The sequence below is a fragment of the Anabrus simplex genome, chromosome 1 (genome assembly GCF_040414725.1).
Source record: "Anabrus simplex isolate iqAnaSimp1 chromosome 1, ASM4041472v1, whole genome shotgun sequence".
Classification (NCBI taxonomy): domain Eukaryota; kingdom Metazoa; phylum Arthropoda; class Insecta; order Orthoptera; family Tettigoniidae; genus Anabrus; species Anabrus simplex.
Genome location: NC_090265.1, coordinates 1,243,202,629 through 1,243,227,932, shown reverse-complemented (window position 1 = coordinate 1,243,227,932; position 25,304 = coordinate 1,243,202,629). Strand labels below are relative to the sequence as shown.

The window sequence follows — 25,304 nt, the reverse complement described above, 5'->3', positions numbered from 1 at the left end:
CCGTTAAAGACCCAAGAGACAGATCTCATGCTAATTGCTGAAAGGTAAGGAAGGTAGGTATCCTTTATGGATTTCCAAGGGTTCAATATGTAGTTTCGCTAATTTCAGATGAAATATTTATGTCAAAATATTGAAGTTTTGGCATAGGCTCTAATCGAACTGGAGCCTTCCAGTATATAAACACTTGTAAGGGATGTAGTCATGGGAATAACTGAAGAAGGGTAAGTATACATAAAATTACGCATATATTTATTTTTTAAATATTTAATTACAAAACTTACAATACTATAAGAGACTCAGTCAACATCACATCACACAGAAGTGAAATTGTCTAAAGAGATCTACGGGACACAAACATAACGCATCATATGTCAGGCTACAGAGTGACTTCTCTTTCATCAAGTTCAGCAGTCATACATGCATTCATAACAGAGCACCTGCCTCAATAACAGATCAACAACTAAACTGATAGTTTAGGCGTGACTGCTATCAACCTGATCCTCTACCAGAAGTACAGAAGGACATGAAGATATTAGCCTGTTCTACTCATAACGAGGAGTGCATTCGCTGATCTTTCTGACAGGAAACATTCCGCAGATACTGAAATTCAGTGTTGAAAATAGGGTATATGCCATTGGGCAGTAATAAATAAATACCGTACGATAAATAAATAAATAAATAAATAAATAAATAAATAAATAAATAAATAAATAAATAAATAAATAAATAAATAAATAAATAAATAAATAAATAAATAAATAAATAAATAACTAACTAACTAACTAAATAAATAAATAAATAAATAAATACTACTGAATCCTATAAATATGAAGCTAAAATCGACGTGTAAAGTATTTTAAATTTCTATGAAATATGATTTGATATTGCGATATGAATGAGTTTTTATTATATATGTTTATGAACAAAACAATTTAAATCTTTCAATAGTTAGTACTCTTTTATTTTCCAAAACTGGATCGAAAATCTGGTCGTTTCTGTGAGAGAAATAACTGCCCGTCGAGGATATTTGCCCATGAGTGACTTAAAAAAAAATCTAAATATTATGATATGGACACCGAGAATAACACATCACACTAACGAATGTTCCCCGAAAATTTCATTTTGAGAGTAGGTTGCGGTCTTTGATATTTAGCCAGAATGTAATTTATTGTATTCGGATTCAGATTATAGCGTCAACTGTTGTTCTCCAAATGATACCATAATATTGTTTCATGTCCCACTGCACTTCTGATTTCAAAATGGCATCATTACTGCTCGAGATCTTCAGTCACGTAGGGGAGTTACTGAGTTTAATACCGAGAGAGACACAAAAATTAAATAAATACAGGAACACACTACGTACTTCTCGGTAGGAATCCTCAGTGACCACTCCACCCACTGATAAAGTTCCATTCAAACATTGGGAACTAAGCTACAGAGAAACTACACTCAACCATATCCCATTCGTCATTGTCATCTAATACCTAACTAGATACAGTTCATGTGGCTAATACCCACTCAATACTGATTCATTACTTTATCAAGCATCCTGAAATAATTATTCATTTCATGCTTTTCAGTTAACCAACCATTCTTACTTTCTATAAACACGGACGGTTCAGAGCAATACTGTCGTAACTAGCATTTTTTAAATTCTACATTAAAGCAAATTAAAAGTTCTCGTGTATGCTTACAATCAGCAAGGAGACTTATAGGTGTCAGAGTTCTAGGCAATACTGACGGCCAAAAGTCTCCGTGGTCTGAAAAATGCTAGTTACGATAGTATTGCCCTGAACCGTCGGTACATCCCGGACTGAAATGAAGAGCTGGATCTACTGTGGCCTTAAATATTCAGCACATCAATATTTACCTTGCCTAGCCTCACATAGAATACTTAGTTGAACTCTATAGAAACAAGTTAGATATGTATGATGTCCTCAAAGTAACAGTTGTAGACAATACATCCTTAAAATACGTTTTAAATAATTAGTCTTGAACTGAAAAATAATGTCCTTCATATGGTGCCAATTTGTGATGCATTTGCTCTTCACTTAGTCCTGTGATAGTTCTCTGTTAAGAGAATAATACTGTTTCGTAATGATGGTACAATACGTGAATTAATTAAATAGGGTCTTGGACTCCCTGAGCTAAAAACGTACATCAGACACGTACTGTGCTAAACACCCAGCCTTTGCTCTAGTGTAGTTCTTTCACTTAACACTAGCCTCTTTCTCCCCACTGCTAATCTTGGGGGGGAAGATGGTGAAAATAGAAATTTTTCTGGTGACTTTAAGTCCTGAAGAAACTCGGAATGTGTGGAATACTATTGCTGCTACCAGCAATACCATGAGAGAAAAGAGAACCACAAAGATGAGTAGGTTGGTAATAGGGCTTGGACGGATAGGGAAAATGGCAATGTCCTCAGATGTTTCATCTCGTTGTAAGTTGTCTTGCCAACTGCTCCAGGTTCCATTGTGGTTAGCAGGGTTGGCTCTAGGATCAGCGGGTTTATTTCGTGGAGGCACAGCGCTCTTACGGAACCTCTGAAGACTTTCCTCGAGACTCAGCAGGACCAGAGGACGTGTGGAGGCCAGGTTGACGCGTTCACAAGGGTCATCCCTCAAATTGAAGAGGCATGGAGCCTCCTTGGGTCGGCATTCTACCTCTACTTGCGTCTGAGGGCATCGCATCTCTGAACGCTTTCTCAGAGACTGTACCGTGGACTCTGTTAGCAGCCGTAAGCGATTGAAGCGAATTTTTTCTGTAATTTAAAATAAATAGAGCATGTTTATTTCAAAATAAATAAATAAATAAATAAATAAATAAATAAATAAATAAATAAATAAATAAATAAATAAATAAATAAATAAATAAATAAATAAATATTAAACTTATGCAGTGAGTTCGTAGACGAAAATATCCATTATTCTGAAGGATAATCTTCTGAGTGGATTAGAGGTTAAACACATGAAAGTAGTGAGAACGCTATGTAAAGGTGGGAACGACGGTAGAAGGATATTCATAATGAAGAGATAAAAGCTGAGTTACGTATGCAATCGTTGGACAGGGCTGTCCACATTACCTGGTTACGGTGGTGAGGTCATATGAGAAAAATGGAGGAAGATAGATAGTATGGGACTAATGAATTAGGCTGCGGTGGGTATTAGAATAAGAGGAAGACCCTGGATACGATGGTTAGATTTTGTATTGTTTGATTCTAAGGTAAGAAGCGGAAGAGACCGCTATTCTGACTGCAAAAAGAAGATTATTGAGGCACTTGATTCGTTCACACACACTGGCAGACTGGAAGCTGGAGGATACAACAGTCTAATCATAACAATATATTGAATTAAAAAATAAATAAATAAATAAATAAATAAATAAATAAATAAATAAATAAATAAATAAATAAATAAATAAATAAATAAATAAATAAATAAATATTTAGGTTCATTACAGATTGTTATACCTTTCAGTGCTCATTCTTCTAGTATCTATGAATAATCCTAGTACTTCCATAATCTCATATTTGCAGCTAGCATTCTCTGGTCACAGGTTTCTCTAAATGATTCAACTAACTGTTGACCAAGATGATTTTGAATCATGAGATTAATATATATCGATGGTCAAGAACGAAAGGGTTACAATTCAAAATCCATGATTTTTCAGGAGAAGAGTTTAAATTTTTAGCAGTTTACATCATTGTCTCTCAAAAATACACTTTTTACACAATTTTTATGAAAATTCGTGTGTACATAACAGTAGTTCCTACATAATTTATTATCTGGAAAAGATTTACAACTCAAAATGACTCTTTCGAATTAAACAAAGCGACACATGTCAGAACATTGGAAACCGTTAGAAGTGTCTCATGGAATGTATACATAATATTTGTGTTGGAATATTTTCGGAGGTTGTAGAGGTCAAAATATACTATATATTGAAGGTAAAATCTCAAAAACTCATTCCTTTAAGTTGTGACCCTTTCGTTCGCAGTTATCGATGTAATTACATATTTTTCTATAAACTTACCTGTGCTTTGATTCGCCTTCTCAGCTTCACGCTGCTTGTTGTCCAATTTCTCCTTTAACTGCAGTTTGGTGAGTAAGCCTGCAATCGCAATTCCAGCCTTGGAGCGGAGCACGGATTCCATTCTATAGCGAGGGTAGACCGTGTTGTCCCGACCAGAATCACCGTACCACAAATCCCATTGTCCGGTGGTGGTACCTGAGAAAACAATATTAACTATTATTACTCGCTTCAGTTTATGCACCATTTGGATATAAAGTGGAGTCATTATATTTAACAGCAATAAGTATTTAAAAGTAATTTCTGTTTCTGGTGTTCTGCCGGTCAATTTGAGCGAATTTCGCGTTGATGAAATACATTTATTGAGTACGTTTGAAAAAATCCCTATTATGCCGGTTTTCGTGACCATTTACTTTATTTATGTTAAAGCATTTTACTATTTTTCTTTTTTGAGGTATAATTATGTTATCAAATGTTTTCTTTTTCAGGTAGTTTCTAAATTTATTTATTCAAAATTAGTTTCGCAGATTGAAGATCCAGAGAAACTGAGAAAAGCCATTATGGTCTCAGTTTCAATGACGGTGAAATCCTGACATTCATCTCCCCGCGGTAGAGAGGGGGCAACGACTGTTTATGACAATTTTGTTATATGCAGGCGGCTAACGAATGAAGGGACCGAGTATTTTCCGGCATAAGAAGATCCCCTCTACCAAGTGCCAACAGTCTCCTTGAGGGTGGATGAGCGGTTGGAGGTTAGGGCACTCTATTGTCCTTGAGGCAGGAAATGGTCCCAAAAGGCGGAAGAACCTACAACTGATCAACGGCATTGGGATGCAGAAGGCAACGGGAAACCACTGCATTAAAGATCCTGAAGGATATCCCTTTAAGTTCACATGGCATCCGGAGTTTTTATTCCCCCATTCGGATCACCTGGGGGAGGGGGGGGGTGCTTTGAACGCTGCTATGACTGGAAAGACCGGCAGTTTTGGAAAGATCAAAGTGTACGACAACAAAGTTCGAATTGAAGGACATCCGAAGATGGCACAACTGCACTTCAGAAGATGCTTTCCATGCTGCAACATCACATTCGGACCGCCAACCTCCGCTAGGAGAAGGCGCCTCAAGTAGAAGAAGAAGAAAAAGAAGAAGACTGTTGAACCTAACAGTTAAACATTAACTGAGTTGAAACCAGAAAGAGATAGCTTCAAATATCACACACACAAAATCAGAACTTTCTTAAGTATAAAGAGATTCTAGAAAAATATTTTTGAGATATGTTTTCAAATTTTGGTAACAAGTCTATTTGAACTTCCTACAGGTATGTTTCTTACTGATGTGTATACAATGAGATCTGAATCACATCCAGAAGCGAGCGTTACAGTGAAGATTCCTATCATGTTCTATAAATCTTATGTAATAATAATAATAATAATAATAATAATAATAATAATAATAATAATAATAATAATAATAATAATAGACATTTGCTTACACATGATTATGCTGACAGACATGACAATTTCTACTTCGTGCATAATATAAAATTCACTTTCAAGGTTTGACCTTGAATAATGTCTGATGTAAAAACTATGCTAGTTATGACTGATTTTTTCTAGGAGAGCAAACAGGTGCAGACAACATCCATGGCCAATTACTAAGCGGAATAAAGTGTTTATCATAAGGCTGACCAATAATTTCAGTATAGCAGTTCCTTAACATGTTGAACTGTTCCTGTCTAATCAGATTTTGATTTTGAATCACAGATCCGTTCTTTCTCCCTCCCTCCCCCCCATCTCTCTCTCCTTGTCTTAAAGTAAAATAGGTTGTTTTAATTTGTGAGCGAGTTGACTGCAAGGTATGTGTGGTATGAGCTTGCATTTGAGAGATGGTATTTTCGTTTCTTTACAGTTTACGTCGCGCCGACACAGATAGGTTTTATGGCGACGATGGGAGAGGCAAGGCCTAGGAGTGGGAAGGAAGCAGCTGTGGCCTTCATTAACGTACAGTTCCAGCATCTGCCTGGTGTGGAAATGGGAAACCACGGAAAACCATTTTCAGGGCTGCCGACAGTGGAGTTCGAACCCTCTACCTCCCGGATGCAAGCTCACAGCTGCGCGCCCCTCACCGAACGGCCAACTTGCTCGGTAAGATATTTTCGAACCTCATCTCGGCAGCCCTGAAGGGTTTTCTATGGTTTCCCATTTCCACACCAACCGAATTTCAGGCCTCTACCTTAATATGTCTACGACCACTCTTTTCTTAGTCCTAGCCAATTCCCACCCCATGGTCATCGAAAACATGTAAGAGATAATGCGATATTAACCACTTTCCCACACCACAAAAATTAATTCGTGAAGTTACCAAGATAACATGATTTTTAAAATATCCCCAAACACGCTGTCGACCTATCATCATTAATGGGAGGACAGATACTTCTTTTGTTAAAGAGAAAAGTAAATTTAGTACTACATACATATTGTGAAGTATCAGGATGGTATGAAGATACAATGAACTGGAGAGGAAATATACACCTTCCACTTGTTCGTCTACCCTTTTAGTCCTATTTCTTGATACGGGATAGAGAATGAGGTGGGATGAATTTATATGACATGTTTTTAAGGCCGGATGTCCTTCCTGATGCCAACCTCAGTTTAGGAGCTAATGAGATGAATGATGGTGAATACAATTGGTTAGCGAGGTTGAAGGAATAGACCTTGGTCTGTGAATTGGAACTGTCCCGGTATTTACCTGGACTTGAAAACGGGAAATCACAGAAAACCATTCTCAGGACACCGGGCGGTGTGTTTTGAACCCATGCATCTCCCGAATTCAGAGCTTGGCACCATAGCCGTAGCGCGTTATCACACGCGGCCACTTTGCTCGGTACACCTTCCACTATTTCACTTAAATTTAGTTTCATATAAATGCGGAAATATATATCTTATTGTGACTTGAAAGCAACTAGTTTTTAGATGTTCTACATAAGCTCCAAATTCGAAATCTATTGTTCTCATCCTGAGAATAAAACAAGAAAAGACCGATCCAAGCTTTAGGATATTATGCAACCACGCCTCGGTGGATCTGTAGTAGAGTGTCCGACTCAAGATCCCAAGTTCGCTGTTTCGATCCTGTCTGAGGAAGTTGTTTTCTGAAGGGTGCAAAAAAAATCTTGGCATTTCATGTCGTTGTTGGCCGGAGAAAGATTTTGGATGGCGCACTCCGTGTCATTCGACAGTCAGTCATAGTATCCGTCCAGAAGAGTTCCCACTTTCGCTACTAGACATCAGCACATCAACACATCAACAGGTCGCATATATGGACCACTTCGGTAGCTGAGGCCCAATGATTAAGAACTACTTGGGCTATGTTTGTCCATGCAAAGACCTACGATGTACTGCAAACCAATTCCTGATTACTTTATATCACAAAGGCATATTTTGCTTATGGCTGATTTTATTTCTTAACTTACCAGTTACGTATTTCCAGTCTCCTCGGGTAATAGCTGCATAATTGTAGATATCATCAATGTTGTGCAAAACTTCTGTCCTTGGAGAGGTTTTGTTGTCGGTCAAGGCACTCCACATATCAACTCCGTCGATGTTACCTAACTCGCCCACGTCCATTCCTGACAAGCAAGATGAGTCTCTCATGTAAACATGATATTTCACACATAAATAAATAAATAAATAAATAAATAAATAAATAAATAAATAAATAAATAAATAAATAAATAAATAAATAAATAAATAAATTAAATAAATAAATAAATAAATAAATAAATAAATAAATAAATAAAGATGATGTTATTTACAAATCATACAAATAATGTGTAAGTAATACCTATTCTTTGAACTTTTTTTTTTTGCTAGGGGCTTTACGTCGCACCGACACAGATAGGTCTTATGGCGACGATGGGATAGGAAAGGCCTAGGAGTTGGAAGGAAGCGGCCGTGGCCTTAATTAAGGTACAGCCCCAGCATTTGCCTGGTGTGAAAATGGGAAACCACGGAAAACCATCTTCAGGGCTGCCGATAGTGGGATTCGAACCTACTATCTCCCGGATGCAAGCTCACAGCCGCGCGCCTGTACGCGCACGGCCAACTCGCCCGGTCTTTGAACTTTTATCGTTTACAAGCCTCCGTCACAGGGGTGTATCTTAATAATTAAGATTACAGGATATAATTATTGAATGAATTTGATATATATGGCATTTCCTCCTGGACTGTATTAACTGTTTTGTCATTATATGTGATTCACTTCAGAGTATTGTAACTCATGCGGTTAAAGTCTGAATGAAACATTTGAACGAATAGGTGTCACATTTCAATTAGAAATAGGCCTATGTTAAAATTCGAATAGTGTACAATGCATGGACATTTACGAACCACTGACATTCGCGTAAACTACAAGAGGTGAGGTTAATGCTCGTTCACCTGTCACTCTTTTGTATTGCAAACCTCAATAACAGTCCGTGGCGGGAGTGGCGCAGTTCCCGTTTGAAAGTTGTCATGCCACATGTAAAGCCAACGAAATCAGAGCTAAACGCAAATTTCATGGTGAATGGGAAGGCGTGTTTTTCTACGCTCCCAAAGAAGATGATCTCCTTTGTCGTTTATGTTAAAAGTTCATTTTCACTGTTTTTAATCTCTTCATAATACGAATAAGAATAGTGCATTAATAAGTATTAGGACATCTCAAGATCAAATTGTTAGAAAACATGTTACAACAAATATTTCATAAACATGAAAGACGAATTTGACCTTCTTGTAAATCGGAAGACTGGATTTGCAGCTCGAATTAATATCAATGCAATGCGATACATTTCATAAATATCTTTGTCACTGTAAAATTGCTAGAGATGTTGCTAAGCCATGAAATTAAAATAATTTGGAGCTAATGTTTTGGCTATTTTTGCCTCTGCTTATTTGTGTAACTGACTTCGCAACTGCAAATAGTTTTAACTGAAATAAATCTAGATTTTAGTGAAATAATTGAAACGATAAAAGAAATGTAATTAAACGTAAAATCTTGTTTTTTTTACTGTACCGTAGTCTAAAGTACATATAAATCGAAATCAGTACTTGTCTAAGAATCACCAACCACATTGTCTGTTTGTGCCTCTACCTACTAGTTCGTTCTGAACTTCGTGATGTTAGCTGGCTTGCGGGTTGCTTATCAAGTAGTTCGGAGCTTGCCCATTACATGCAATAATAATACAGAGAGGGAATGTCATGCAATATAATTTGTTTCTGATCTTCTGTTATTTGTCCCTCCTTTCAGTTAGCATTTGGTAATTTGAATGCTAGTGAGACATTACTCGTATTCTCCGTAGGGAGCGGTCGTGTGTCTTACCTGCGGCGGAGTATAAGGTAGGAAGCCAGTCGGTCATGTGCATCATCTGGTTGGACACTCTTTGAGGAACTTTGATGAGAGGGCTCCAAATAGCGGCCACTCCTCGCACTCCGCCTTCCCAGGGTGAGTGCTTTATCTGAAACACCAACGATACGTGTTCACGGAAACCATTGACTTAAAAACACATCCCTCAGATATAACACAATCATTGAATTGCTAACCTAAGTTACTGCCATCATCTCTTCATTATACTACGTAAATAATAATAATAATAATAATAATAATAATAATAATAATAATAATAATAATAATAATAATAATAATAATAATAATAATGTAATTTGTAACATAAACAGCCGGTCTGAGTGGCTCAGACGGTTGAGGCGCTGGCCTTCTGACCCCAGCTTGGCAGGTTTGGCAGGTCGTATTTGAAGGTGCTGAAATACGTCAGCCTGGTGTCGGTAGATTTATAGGCACGTAAAAGAACTCCTGCGGGACTAAATTCCTGCACCTCGGCGTCTCCGAAAACCGAAAAGAGTAGTTAGTGGGAGAACGTAAAGCAAATGACATTATTATTGTAACGGGAACAATGGCGATCAGAAATAATCTAACACATAACACAAGTGGACTATCTAATCCGACCTGACGCACATCATCATTCACTGTGTTAAAAAAAAAAGAGGTTTGGTTTTAGAGTATGTGCTTATAGTTTCCATCTGCAGATGGGCTTCAATCATGCCCTATTGACTATCGGTCCATTACATCAAAATTGGTCAGGGTACTGAAAAAAATGTCGTCTGAGAACTCAGATGTACTTGCAATGACTCCAACGTATCTTTAGTTCGATAACAGCTCGCCTTGTGACCATCATCGTTAAGGAATCAAGTCTATAAGGTCTGAAGCCATGGTTAGCCGGTTTGAGTCCCGTTGATGGAAAGAAGTTTGGCCAGCAGGGTAGGTATACACTTTCTAATTATGTGCCAATAATTCCAAACATATCCGCAGTGTTCATATGGAGTGAGGGCATACGACGCTGTTGATGGTGATTTGCTCTTCGGACAAGGACCTTAAACCTTGAGCACATGCCTCGGTGTTATTCGACATGAGTAGGCTATGTGCCGACACCGGATTTCACCCCTTCCCTACCTCATTCATAATAATCATCTCACAACCAGATGCGCAGGTCGCCCAAAGGAGACCACTTTAAAGACACAAGGCGAGCAAACAAATACACCCTCGTACACCTTTGACATAATGCCATACTCCAAAATATACGTTCAATAATAGGAGGAGTAAAACAGCTAGTATTGTTATTCAATTCATTCCAGTTATTTCTCTAGTCACTGAAGATATTCTGATTCATTGTTTGGTTTTTGCTAGATTGAATAACACTAGATGCCCTTCATCACCATGTGATATTTTAACTGAAACTTCCACTCTAATTACGCCCTATATTATTATTATTATTATTATTATTATTATTATTATTATTATTATTAGACGTATAAATGAACTTACCCCTCTGAGTGGCCAGTTAGAGCCTCTGTTTGAGTGGATGCCGTACGTAGGCGCGCCGTTGTCTGACATGAATACCACGATAGAGTTCTCCAGCATGCCTTTGTTGCGGAGGGCTTGCATAACCTCTCCTACAGACTGATCCAGTCGCGACACCATAGCAGCGTATACACGACGCTCGGGGTCTTCAATGTGTCCAAACCGCGCCACGTCCTCATCAGGGGCCTGGAATGGAGCATCGTAGTTGCCGGTGTGAGGTGCGAGATGAGACAAGTAGAGAAAGAGTGGCCCAGACTTGGAGTCATGTCGGTTGATGATGGATACGGCCTCGTCTGTGAACAGCTGAGTGGAGTACTTGCCCGTAGAACTGTAGTCCACACTCATGTTTCGGCGCATGTCGTGGCCCTTGTAAGGCGCCAACTGTAGAGAAAAAAAACACAGGTTGTTTACTTTATTAAGAGAGTAGCAGAGATATTTATGGAAAATTGACCTATAACAACACAAGGATCAGAAAGCTACAGGTGGTGATGATCGTTATTTTAGAGCGCATAAAACAACGAGATTAATAGTTCCAGAAAGAGATAAATTGAATAAAATACCTATGTTTCCTAAGAAGAAATTTAGTTGAACGTGCTATTTCTTCTTCAATAATTTTGTCTCCTGTAAAATATAGTGTCTTATGCAGCTGGTATCTGTAATGAATGGTGTGAAGATACCACTCATAGGGTCGGTTGGTGTATGCATTTTAGTAGACTTGGCCTACTGATAGGCAATAGCACCTTCTGGATTGGTAAGGAAAACAACGGGAAACTACACTACTTCTCATTTATACAGTATAGCTCTTAGTGATGTTTGGGCTATCAATGGCAGCTGATAATATACCTATTGGGGATTCAACCATCCTCTTGGCTGAAGACTCGACGTACTTACAGTCTCTCAAGGAAAATAATGAGCGCTTGGTATTGTAAAAGTTCATTGCAAGTACGCCCTCAGAAACAATTCACCTTATAAAGCTTGTTGTGGGAATCCACAGGGTTCGCATCTACGTGAGAGGTGAATCATATTTAGATACCGTAATAATTAAAATTAAGTCTGATAAAATATTAAGTGTAAAGAACATATAATACCATGCACACCTTTTCTTTGTGTGACTGTACATAATATAGCATTTAGCTTCTCCTCCATGATCATTGTAATCATACAGTGGAACATACAGTCCAAGTAGGGCATTTGGCCTGCCAAGATGATTACTGTCAGCTAGATAGTCCGCAAATATTGGTGAGTCGTATGGCCAGCGCATCCACTTCCTTAGGTGTATTACTTGGCCATATTCACTTCCTCCAAAATTAACAGCTTCTCATTTGGCCCTGTGAGTCAGAGTAGTCTCATTGCAACCCTCACTGGAGGGTTAAAATAATTGACGAGCCGAGAATCGAACTGGGGGCCTTTGAACTATAGCCAAGGACCCCTACACTGTGGAGCTGGGACGATAATGATAATTAAAATAGTTTTAACTGCTCTTAAGCCGAGAGTCACTATGAACAAAATTATTTGTATGAAATACAAATGACCATTATCAAGAGTTGTACAGGAGGATAGTACAACGTATATTCTTCAATAATAATTATTGTAAGTTGACAGAATAACATAATATACTGTATTTTGTATTTAATACAAGATCATCAAGATTTGCACAAGAGGATAACGTCACGTTCTTTTCTCAGAAACTATCCTTCGACGTTGTCAGAATTGGATATTATATTTTTCTAAAGAAGGTTCCTGAGATAAGTAAGAATATGGAATACATTCTCAAAAATTTACGTGCTCTCTCTGTTTTGGTGTTTAGGAAAATGCTTCAAGATAAAGTAAAGAATGTTATTGGTTTTCTGTTTCCCTTTCATAACAAGAATTAATAGAAAGTGTGAAAATAAACCTTGCTGAGGAAATGAAACAGTTACCTACAGTTGTGGCTAGCTTTAAAACTGCCGGTAAAAGGAGATGTTGATAGACGTATTATGTAAGCTACGAGGCAAACTGTACTTCAATTATCTTTGTGGAGAAAATTTACCTGACTAGTTACGTAATATACGTAATACATCCAGACAAGCAAAATATAGTTTAATTAATGTTTAGGGCTGACATTGCTATGACTTTAAAGCTCTGGATATATGCATGCACTTGTATCCTAAAAGTACTAAAATATGACAAAACAGTTTATGACGCAACAGAAATCAAATATCCAAAATTTTCTGAAAAGGCCAGCAGCTAACTGGCCACATTGCCTACATTCTTTGATCCTTTCTATGTTGACAACTTACTGCTTGCAAAACCCGTTACCTTCAAACTAAGGAACGAAAATAAAAAAATAACCACAAACAAAATTACTTTCTCGCCAAAAGTCATGCGAATAATTCTTGAAGAATGGCTAAATGTAATATGACCAAAAACATGCTTTTTTAATCATTTCTTGATCAATATGAGTTAAAAATAAAGCGTAGTAAAATATGCATTTGTATGACCAATAAAAACGTGCCATCATATTTGCAGAAGCTATAAATGTGTTAAATGTTCGGACGTGGCTGTGTCGGGCTCTCGGCAGCAAGTTTTGACATAAAATACGTACCGCATGCCTAGTTGATACGGGTTTGAAATTTTATTCTTGACACTTTGTTTCTTACTTCTAAACAAATGTACACATCTTCAAGACATGAATTTCAAATAATTGTCCATCACTGCGACAGAAGATGTGTTCGACTGATGCTCCATCAGCGCGGAACTCACCTCACAGCGCTCCCAATAAGCCTTTTCACGCTCGACACAGGTAATGTTGGACATTTTGAAATTCCCACAAGCCACTGTGTTCTCTCGAATGCGTCTTCGATAATAATTTTGAAATCATTTATTGTTCACATGTCGTGACAGTTTGAGAAAGAAAGACATTTTTCACACTTCTTTGAAACACAGTTTTCTCATATGATCAATATTTTAATTGATTTTGCTGTATACGAGTTTGCCTCTCCAGTGATGCCTAGGCGGAGCTGTTGAGGATCAAACCAGCCTTCGGGCTGAATACTCAACATACATACGTGTAGAGCCACTGACGAAAATCGAATGACACCTTACAAGACTTGCTACCACGCCGGAGTTCAAAGCTATAGGCATACTAATTACTAGCTGCGCGTTACGGCGATTTTAGTGCCTCGAGATGGCAGAACTATTACATCGCCCTATGACGTCTTACCACAGTTGATAAATGGGTTTTTCCTCTTTTAAAACGAGACATTAAATACTACATCAATAGAGACCAGGAGGAAATATGGCTTGTCCTATATAACAGTCCTAGATATATTAAATTGATGGAGATTAATTGTGTCTATGTTTATAAAGATCATGAAAAATATAGTCTACTTACTGTTGCGCGCATGCTATGGTCATAGTAATCTTGATAGCCATTCCAGTAGCCAAAATGGGAGTCAAACCCACGATATGTAGGCGTATATTCCTTGCGAAAGAAGCCGAGATGCCACTTGCCAATAGCATGAGTGGCATAACCTGCTCTCTTGAGGTGCTGCGGCATCAGTTGCTCGGTCAGAGGAAGTCCCCATGGTTCGGGTGCCAGGATCACCAAGTGCTGCATGCCTGTAAATATGAAATTAAATTAAAAGGGGGGAAATTTAGAACATGGAAGATGAAAAGAGGCGTCAGACCGAACATTCACGTTAGATTTTTAGTACCTGAAGGTACATGATGAACAGAGCATAATAAGGAGTTTCTAGGTTTAAAAATCTCCGACAGACTTTTAGAAGCATATGCATTTAAGCGGAAATTACAGCAGAATAGCCCTCTAAAAATTCAGGAAATTTGAAGAAGCTATAATAATGTCGTAATTAATAATTTTAAATGCAGATTTGACTTACCTGTGTGCGTTGGGTATTTTCCTGTCATGAAGGCTGCGCGGGATGGTGTACATAAAGCAGGTACGTAGTGATTGTTCAATATGATTCCATTGTATGCCAAGGCATCAATATTGGGCGTAGGTATCTGGTTAGATCCATGGAAACTGACATCATTCCAACCCTGCGTAATAAAACATTGAACGTCTCTGTAAGTTTGTGTGCCATAAAGAACATCTAACATATATTTCATTTAAAAGTTTGATATTTGAGGAAATACATATTAATTATTATGCTCGAAAGTATATTATTATTATTATTATTATTATTATTATTATTATTATTATTATTATTATTATTATTATTTCCGACAATGTGAAACCAAATTTTTTGTAATAATCGATTGTTATAAAATTTTGTAGGAATAATATACATATATTTTTAATGGCAACAACGCAGCCTGAGTGGTTGTATTTCATTTCTGATTAGTTGCGCAATATGTTTGTTTTTGTAGTGTCTAATGTAATAGGAATATTTTTCTGTTTTAGACTCTAAAATTAAATAAATAAACAAATGAAAAATGAAACACAGTTAAATGAAAATTATAAGATTTAAACAAATTTTAAAATGATGTTAAATTACCTTAAAAGTAAAAGTTTAATATTAAGAATACTTCATGGTTACTTGATAAGGTAGGTGAAATTCAGTATCATAAGATATACAGAGAATTTAAATCATTTTGACTTAAAGATGGGGCTATTATTTTATAATTTATGTGCATGTGAGAAAATGGAAACACGAAAGAGCTAGTGGAAAACAATTTACCTAAACATATTTTGTTTTTACGTTTCATAGTCTATATTTGAACATAAACAGAGACATAGTTCAATTTGATAAACTATAGTATTAGAAAGCTATTGCCTTTATCGAACTTACCAAATCATCTGCCAATACAACGATGATATTTGGCTTCTGATTAGCTGTCTGAGATGATGTAACTCCTCCTAGCAGCAACAACGTCACAGCGACGAGACACGGTGACGGATGAAACATTGCGAACTATCTGTTGCCTGCAATAAAAAAAGAATTGGATTAGAAGCACGATCTTCACCTTGTTTTATCTTATGACAATTAACCTTCAAATTCGACTCAAACAGTTTATAGTGCAGTGTGATGCAACATTTGGAGGCTGTTTACTTGACCTGGTTATGCAACAGAAGGCTAAAGGAAGATTACGAGAGGTAAACTAACGGCTTGTTTGACCATTGATGCTGCTTTAGAGCTGACATCCGTTGTTGAGTACAAGGTTTTTGCCAAGGTTCCAAGTCTCCTTTTTGTAAGTGTGTGCAATTATTACGTTAGCGGCGACCGCTGACCGGTTATTAGCCATCGTAAGTATGTATAAATATCGGGTACACTCGAGGAAAATATTTGGAAGAAGATAATACACGACGATCATCTATATTTAGATAACAAATAATATTACCAGCCTACTTAGACATTTCAAAGCAAGTAGATGAACGTCCCATATTGCTTAGTACAGGTTAGTCCCAGTCGATCAAGAAATAACTAAGTGAATCATGCGATGTGAACTCTTCAACAATTTCTAATGAAGAAGTACCATGGTTAGAAGAAAATATGATGAAAAAATGAGAACACTTTATATATCAGATGAAGAGATATCAACGCATGTATGGTTTCTAGATTTAAGTTGTTTTAATGTTGCGCTGAAGATACTTAAATAGTGACATAGATTTACTATTAATTGGTACTGAGTTTGATATATTTGGTTAAGAACAACAATTTATATATTTTAATTATATGGTTGTGCAAGCTACACTACAGAAACCGAACACATTATAAACCAATCGAAAATGTAATCAAATTTAAAAAAATAGAATATTTTAGTAAAAGTTGTATTTTTCTGGTATTAAGATTGATATTTATTTAATATGAACCCCATAAGTTCTGTTTATATTTACAGAACTGTATATGATCTATTGTTATGAATCAGATATCAGATAAAGCTACATAAATTTTAGTTTTATATTCCTCAACCAGAAGTGTCTCGAATGTCGATTTCCTGAGTCAAAGTTTAAGTAATGTTTACTAGTTAGAATGTTTTCTCTCGTTCTTGTTAGCCTAGTGTCTTCCTTCAAACCTTCAAATAGTTGAAATGGCGTATGGCTTTTAGTGCCGGGATGTGTCCGAGGATTTCGGCTCGCCAGGTGCAGGTCTTTTGATTTGACACCGGTAGGCGACCTGCACGTCGTGATGAGGATAAAATGATGATGAAGACGATACATACACCCAGCCCCCGTGCCAGGGGAATTAACCAATTATGGTTAAAATTCCCGACCCTACCGGGAATCGAACCCGGGACCCCTGTGACTAAAGGCCAGCACGCTAACCATTTAGCCATGGAGCCGGACTTCAAATAGTTTAAATTCAATAATGTCTAACAAGTACACTGTAGCATATCAACTCTGCTACAAGGTGCGAACATTTTATTATGAATCTTAATTCTTTTATGATAGGACAGCCTTAGATAAAATTGAATGAAATGGTTCTCTTACATATACATTCATTGTCGCTAAAGTATGTACTTCAATTGGATCAGTTTAATTTGTTTATTATAATAGAATGTGGTAATGGAATTTGATCTTAGGCTACATACTCGGTTAATAGCGAAGAAATGTGTTGCAGTCTACTAGAACTATATTCATGAACGGGTTAAATTCATACTTATTCTTGTTTTACGCTATATATGTTGTCGTTCACAATTCTTGAGAAAGATTGATTAATAAGTGTTCTTCAAGAACATAATATATACTTCAGTATATTAATTGCTATTTACTATCGGAGTGTCATCTAAATCTCCATTACTATTCAATAAGTATCTGATATAAATGGGTATTTTGCATTATATTGAAAATACACTATTTACTTCACAAAGTCTACGGCTAGGCATAGTGAATGTATAAGTTCGGTAATACATAATGTATAACCCCTGTGATATTTCGCAGGCAACTAGCACAATACATCCGCAGTAGCAGTGGCCTTCTTTTTGGGGTTTACGAAGGCAAACAGGTATTATAAGCGATGTGCCAATGGTGCTGATTTACGAAGAAAATGTCTGACAGTAAAACAGGCTCTACTTACATAAGACATGCAGCATGTGAACTAGATAAAACTACCAAGTCGAAGACAATTTATAGCAGCAATGTTAATAAACCTATTGAGATTGAAGAAATTAGTTCAGAACTTGCATAAACGAGTAATTTACATCACAAGGTGGAGTAAAAGTAAGAATGTAGAATTAATGACGAAGATACGCATAGCTTCACATTTTTTATTTCTGTAAATTGTTTCAAATTGGTTATGCAAGTTACAGCAATCCTAGAGAGACACAGAATGAAAGTTCCACTTTATAAAACGTCATTCCATGGAACTCGAGTAAGAGAAATTTGAAATGATAGAAATTCTTCTTCTTCAATGAGGATAATTTTTCTGCTATTTTGGCAGAAATAATTTATTATATTCGAAACTAAATTTCTTAGGGACTTTAAAGATTTTTGAATTTTCAGATGTGTTGGTGGTATGAAGATGATGGAATTGTATTGCACACTCTCATGTTTAATAATAATAATAATAATAATAATAATAATAATAATAATAATAATAATAATAATCGTATGGCCTTGTGCCGATAATCTATCACTGTTCCACAAAGGAGCGTTTCATTATTGTGAATAAAGTAATATTAATTAATATCTGAGAAATTTTCACCATGGTAAATCAGTGATAGTGGTTTTTATACGAAACACTATTGATGTACTTTAACGTTCATTCGTTAGTTCAGAATATTCCAAGCTTCATGTACCGTACACATTTAGACGTATGGAGCTGTGATATCGAGCAAGTTGGTCATGCGGTTAGAGTCGCGTAGCTGTGAGCTTGCTTTCGGGAGACAGTGGCTTCGAATCCCTTCGTCCCGAGTCTTGAACATGGTCTTCCGCGGTTTTCCATTTTCACACCAGGCATGTGCTGCAGCTGTACCTTAATTAAGGCCATGGCTGATACCTTCCCAATCCTAGCCCTTTCCCATCCTTGCCTCGCCGATAACCTTGTATGTGTCAGTGCGACGTTAAATTTTAAAAAAATGTTGATAAAAAGTATCTTTCTCGCAAATGCTATGAAATGTGATGCTAAGTTGTCGTAAGTTTCTAGTAGGAATGTATTCCAAATATACATATTGATTGAAAATTAAAGAACGAATATATTACGGTTATGTTAAGAGATGTCGACTGGGGTCACAAATATCAATATACTGTACAGTAGCATATGAACTTCAAATAGGTACCCTATAACTAGCAAAACTTGGTCTTGTGGAAATTTTTGCAACTAAATTTCAAGGTACAATGGTTATATGCAACTAGTTATTTCATAGTTATGATCACGTGTTCTGAAGTCACTGTCACAAAATTTTATAAATACGAGAAAGAACGTTAATTTTTCGGTAACTGTGTGGTTAACAAAATCCATTAGAGCGATATGTAAGCTTGTCTTCTGCAGACGCACGCCAGATTTGTTTAATGCCAATCACTTAGAACTCGAAGTTGTCAGTAATGTTCCCTCACCTCAATACTCTCCGGGTTGCAGTGTGTGTTTATATGTGTGTGATAAGACAGATGTACTGTACACTACTGTAGATCACTGCGAGTACGTCCACTCTGCTGCACTTTCTACTTTGTAGCGCGCATTCTCGCGACTTCACTATATATTTCTCTCCTCCCCGCTCCTGCCCACCGGTAGAGCAACTTCGAGTATCGATACTTCGTATTCCCCGTTATTAGCCGCTGCTGTTTCTCCCACCACAGAGCCTCATTGTGTAACAATGTTTATAAATATCCTCGTGCCGTGCGTAGCCTAACCGAAAAGTGAATGAGAGTTCGCGAACAGGTTTGATCTCTGACGTCAGTCCAGACTCAATACCATTGGTGGGGCTTCCCCGCTCGCTCGTGAGAGTCCAGTCACCTCACAGAAAAAAGTATGGCAATTCCTTGTGGACACATGTCTGTTTACAGGATACTTCAGAAAAAAATTGAGGTTTTAAAAGGGACATTTCATATTTCTTCCGGTATCATCTCACGGAAGGTTGGCGATTATGGTTTTGATTTCCACATCAAGATCATATTCTACGTACATAGGTACAGGAAATTTGATGGTATTTCCGTCTAGAGTGACAACATCGTTGGTGACTTCCTGCTTGCTGATTACCATGAATTTTGTTTTTGAATGTTTAAGGCCAAAATGCTTGTTTACTTCGCTGGTGTTGTTCAAAAGGGATCGAAATTCCTCGAAATTGTCGGCAAGTAACACGGTGCAATCTGCAGTAAGGATTGTTCATAGAACAGAAATTTTGGGAGGAAAGATGTTGGTAACTTCATTAGGGAAAAGCAGAAATTTTTCCTAAGTTTTGCAACACATTCTTGCACAAAACTGCTCCCATTTGGAGTGTGCATATTTATGTTGGTTTGAACAACACTTTCCTGAAATTGATTACTGATTTGAAGAGACAAATATTGAGGTCAGTGATAGGCCCCACCATAGCCTTCATTATTATTTGAATGTATAATGAACTCCATGACCTTCTTCAGGTCAAAGTGGACTCAGTGAATAGAACTGAGAGATATGTTGATATTTTTGTCGAAAGAAAGAAAGAAAGAATAAGTAAATAAATAAATAAATAAATAATGAAAAAGAAAGACGAACATAGCTGGTAGTCACGTGATAACTTAGGAAAATTACATCCCTACCTTGGATTTCTATTACGGTAAGATATATTCGGATGTTTGTGCGAAATAATCTTCATTATATTGTGGTCTAACATTCTGAAGTACAGTATTTATACTCTATCTTTCTATTATTTTTAACTTGTTAGCTGCTTACTTCATGACTACTTATTAAATGAGATATTTCAACAGATTGGCAGAATGGAACACTTCTTTAAAGCGTCGGGAAACAATTGATCTCTTTAAGATCCAGTGTCTAGTAAGTTGTGAGGATTCTTAATAGGTGTACACTTTGAAATCGTGGCATTTACCGTAATCACATGAAAAGTAACAGCGTCGTTCAATACTCTTTAGTCGTGGTCAGTAGAAGCTGCATATTCCTATTGGGTTTCGAATACGGAAAGTAAAGTTACATTTGCGGTATGTGATATTATTCTTCTGTACACAGGAAGATGTTTAAAATATGGAGTGGAACACCTTGAGGGCGCTGTTGGTGAATCGGCACATCGGAGATAGCCTGCTTGAGAAATTTTCATGTGACAAAACCCGGTTGCGTGCCTGCTGGATTTTCGAGCTATCTTACTGTACTATTGATTCTGATTGTCAGATAGTTGTGAAAATTGCACCAAAACGTGCATTAAGAAGAGAAAAACTTGCGAACGGGGAGCTTTGGTCGACAAAGACAATGCATTTGTTTACCCATACAAATTGAATGAGACTGGGTGGGATGTCGTACTTTACTCTATATATTGACCAAATATTGTGTCATGAAACCTTCACTTGCTTGAGTCTCTGCAGAATTCTTCTAACGTTAACTCATTTGGTGATTTCAACGCTTTCAAAACACAATTAGGTGATGTATTCATCTAAATACCATCCAGTTCTACGTGGATGGAGTTTTTCACTTGGCGGAAGGATGAGTAAAGTCAAGAAGAAACGGAGAAAATTTTAATGAATTACTGATTACACAAACTTAACTTCAGGTCCACCTAAGCAATAACTCAATATCTTTTGGAATAATTTATAGATGTTTTACAGATTTCTGAAGCCTGTGCTGGAAGTTTTATTATTATTATTATTATTATTATTATTATTATTATTATTATTATTATTATTATTATTATTATTATTATTATTATTATTATTATTATTATTATAGGAATAAGCAGCTTCTACTGACCACGACTAAACAGTGTTGAACAACGCTGTTACTTTTCATGTGATTACGGTATATGGAACGATTTCAAACAAAGTTGCACCTATTGAGAATCCTCACAACTTACCATACAATGGATTATGAATTTTAAAGTTGGTCTTAATATTAATAATAATAAATATTACAGAGCAAGTAGCTGCGCGGTTTCGGTTACGTAGCAATCAGCTTGCATTCTGGAGATACTGAAGATCGAACTCCCCTTGTCGGTAGCCCTGAAGATGATTTTCCGTGGTCTCTCATTTTCACACCAGGCAAATGCGGGGGTTGTATCTTATTTGTGGCCACGGTCGCTTCCTTCCCACTCCTAGCCATTTATTCTCCCATCGTCACCATAAGACCTATTTCTGTCGGTGTGACGTAAAACAAATTGCAATAATAATAATAATAATAATAATAATAATAATAATAATAATAATAATAATAATAATAATAATAATAATAATAATAATAATAATAATAATAATAATAATAATGGAGAGTTAAATATTTTCGAGTCAACTATTAGTTTATGCCTGGAATAAAAAGAAGAAGTAAGGAGATCCAGGAAGGTCGCTGTAAACACAATCTCATTCACAGATCTCCCGTTACAGATGTTAAAGACGTTGCTTCCCTATTAATTGTAATTTAATATGACATTAAAAAATCTCTAAATCACTCGAATCCCAATGTCAACCTAACAACCTGCTACTAGTATATCTGAATAAGGGTGAACCTGCAGAAACAGCATAACCAGACTAGGCCTACACCAAATTAGAAATAAATTTACTTAAGTAGATTGAGACTTAAATGCGTGAGTATAACGCGATCTTACGTTGACAACCAATTACACTTCACCAACTCGTAGATGATGCATGAGAAAAACTATTCTTTAGTTTGAGGATTATATTTCAACATTGAACTTCGTGAGATCTCGGAGTTAAGGTAAATTGGTCATTGACAAGGACATGGATGAGTGACCTCGTGTTGCTGGCTGGTGAAGAAGTGAACAAAAACTAGCAGCTGGAATTCGAGTAAACCCCGTGCTAGAACATACTTGATAGAATGTTAGATCCCGAGATATATCTGAAGTTAAGCAACATTTGCTATTAAATAAGGACAGTTGGTGTAGAAATTAATTAAAGCATTCATCTTCGTTTCCCTGATAAACCAATTGTTAATGAAGCTTAAAACTGGGAAGGAATATAGTTATTTTCTTAACTCTTCCCAGAAATAGTAGATCAGTAAAAAACTTCACTTATGACACCGAGATAGTTACAAACTGTGACGTCATTTTTTATAAAAAATGTTAAATGGGATGAACTTGACCGCTGGGGTAAAGTTGAAACATGTTTATATAACAATTACATAACTATACATTGTTGATGAATGGCTTAAAGCACTTTGAACATTTGCTATGCTTCATTAAAATAGTTTTTATACTACGACTACTACTTATAACAATATTGTATGGCCTAATGTACCTCACTGGACGCGGGGAGTGAGGGCGCCTAGTCAAGAGGTAATATGTTCTTCGTTCACCAGGAAATGTGATGTCGTGTGGCTGTCGGAGAGGCCTGGAACTTATTTCTGGTTGACGCACATGACTGACCTGCGCATCTAGGTGTGTGATGATGGTGGTAATGAGGTAAGAAGATGGTGAAACCCGGTGTCGGCTCGTAGGTTACTCCTGTCGAATGACACAAAGGGATCTGCTCGAGGAAAAATACACTGATTGGATTCCGCACGTGGAAACTGAGACACTTTGACACGGGACTTTTACGTATGGAGAGGCATATGGTCCATGGGCTGTCCATCATACAACAACATTGAGTTTTTCTGGGTTTAATTTTTCTGCGCTTATACTCTACCATTTCATCCTGCTATGTGACCGGTTTAAGAAGAGTGAAAGACTTTATCTGCTCCTTCCGGGGTCTCCATATCCAGTTGCACATATGATTCTTTTGGCTTTGGTTCAGTTAGTTCCCTTCAATATATTATAAAAATGTTGTAAATGAATCTTATTGGCTTTACGTCCCACTAACTACTTTTACAGTTTTCGGAGACGCCGAAGTGCCGGAATTTTGTTCTACGGGAGTTCTTTTACGTGGCGGTAAAGCTACCGACGCGACGCTAACGTATTTGAGCATTTTGAAATACTACCTGTGTGAGCCAGGATCAAACCTGCCAACTTAGGCTCAGAAAGCCAGCGCCTTAGCCGACTGATTCCAGCTAGCAGAGTAACTTAAAAATGTGGACAGGAGAGGGATTGACCCACTCGGTTTTCGCTGCCAAGCGCAAATTTGACTTAGGGTGAAATGACGGACAAAATAATTAAAAAGTCAATTCAATACAATTTATGTCCCACCGACATAGATAAGTCTTATGGGATAGGGAAAATCTAGAAGTGGAAATAAAGTGGTCATTGCCTTCATTAAGGTACAGCCCCCATAATTTGCCTGGTGCGAAAATGGGAAACCACGGAAAACATCTTCAGGGCTACCGACAATGGGGATCGAACCCAGTATCTTCTCAATGCGAGGTGACAGATACGTGACGCAAATCTCGCAGCCACTCACTCGGTCATTTATATGTGGTCGATGATAACTACAGAGATAAAAGAATGACCGTGTAGCGGGCAACTGTTACGTAAATAAATAAATAAATAAATAAATAAATAAATAAATAAATAAATAAATAAATAAATAAATAAATAAATAAATAAATAAATGTAAGCAGATTAACTTATTTTATCTTTACGGCTCTTATTTTTCAAAATTAGTAATTGTAAATTAACTTATCTGGCTGGTCGCCCAGTGACACGGATAGCTAATTTTATAGCCTGAGAGTATTATTTTTCAATGTAATTGACAAAATTTCGCACACCATGTAGCTTCTGCCCGTATTGCCCTCAGTCTGCTACTATTTTATCGTTATTTTGAGCGTAAAATTCTCTGTTCAATGATACACAAATTATGGATAGGATACAAAGTCGATATGAAGCTAATTAAGAAATTTTAACATTTTCGACTCCATATAACTCTGTTCCTAAACGTTGTAGAGCAATCGTTGTGGTACTATCATCTTTGAATTAGAGGGAGCTTTCGAGTGGTACCCCACATGAGGAATAGGAACTGATCTTTAGACGGACAAATCTCCGAAGTTTCAATATTCTGGTGCAAATTTTCAAAGTTCACTGACTGTACTTGTGTTCGTTATAATATCAGATATATTTGTTAGCTCGGAATCCTTTAAATCGAATGACGCGTTCGCTCACTACGGCGCTCCGAATTACGGTGTGCGAGTAATCGAGCGCTCAAAGCACGAGGCCACCACGGAGGAGAATTTGCATCATCGAGCTATATTCATTATTGTGACAATTAGGTAAGGGGATGAATTACTAGATATATCAAATATTGAATGTATTACTAATAGTTAGCCAGGCTCATTTCCTAACTTTCCGCGCATTCTGCGGAGTGAGACACTCTCACGTAAAAATATTAATAATTTTTCCCGAAATACTTTCTC

The 25,304-nt window shown here is 37.0% G+C and overlaps 1 protein-coding gene across 1 annotated transcript; it reads right to left on the bottom strand.

Moving 5' to 3' along the window:
- Nucleotides 1-2,189: 2,189 nt before the first annotated feature.
- On the bottom strand, nt 2,190-19,579 carry LOC136858238 (arylsulfatase B). The gene is made up of 9 exons (XM_067137637.2): nt 19,430-19,579; nt 15,726-15,859; nt 14,814-14,973; nt 14,309-14,535; nt 10,900-11,316; nt 9,382-9,517; nt 7,499-7,654; nt 4,033-4,227; nt 2,190-2,761 (listed from the first exon to the last, which is right to left on the bottom strand). The coding sequence occupies exons 2-9, from the start codon at nt 15,840-15,842 to the stop codon at nt 2,211-2,213; spliced, it is 1,959 nt and encodes a 652-aa protein (XP_066993738.2). The 5' UTR covers nt 15,843-15,859; nt 19,430-19,579; the 3' UTR covers nt 2,190-2,210.
- Between the last annotated feature and the right edge of the window lie 5,725 nt (nt 19,580-25,304).

Excerpts from the sequence above, each read along its gene's own strand:
- LOC136858238 (XM_067137637.2), bottom strand. The coding sequence starts at position 15,842 with ATGTTTCATCCGTCACCGTGTCTCGTCGCTGTGACGTTGTTGCTGCTA. Across the intron at positions 14,536-14,813 it reads AAAATACCCAACGCACACAG|GCATGCAGCACTTGGTGATC; the intron begins GTAAGTCAAATC and ends TCATATTTACAG. Across the intron at positions 7,655-9,381 it reads TACCTTATACTCCGCCGCAG|GAATGGACGTGGGCGAGTTA; the intron begins GTAAGACACACG and ends CTTGCTTGTCAG.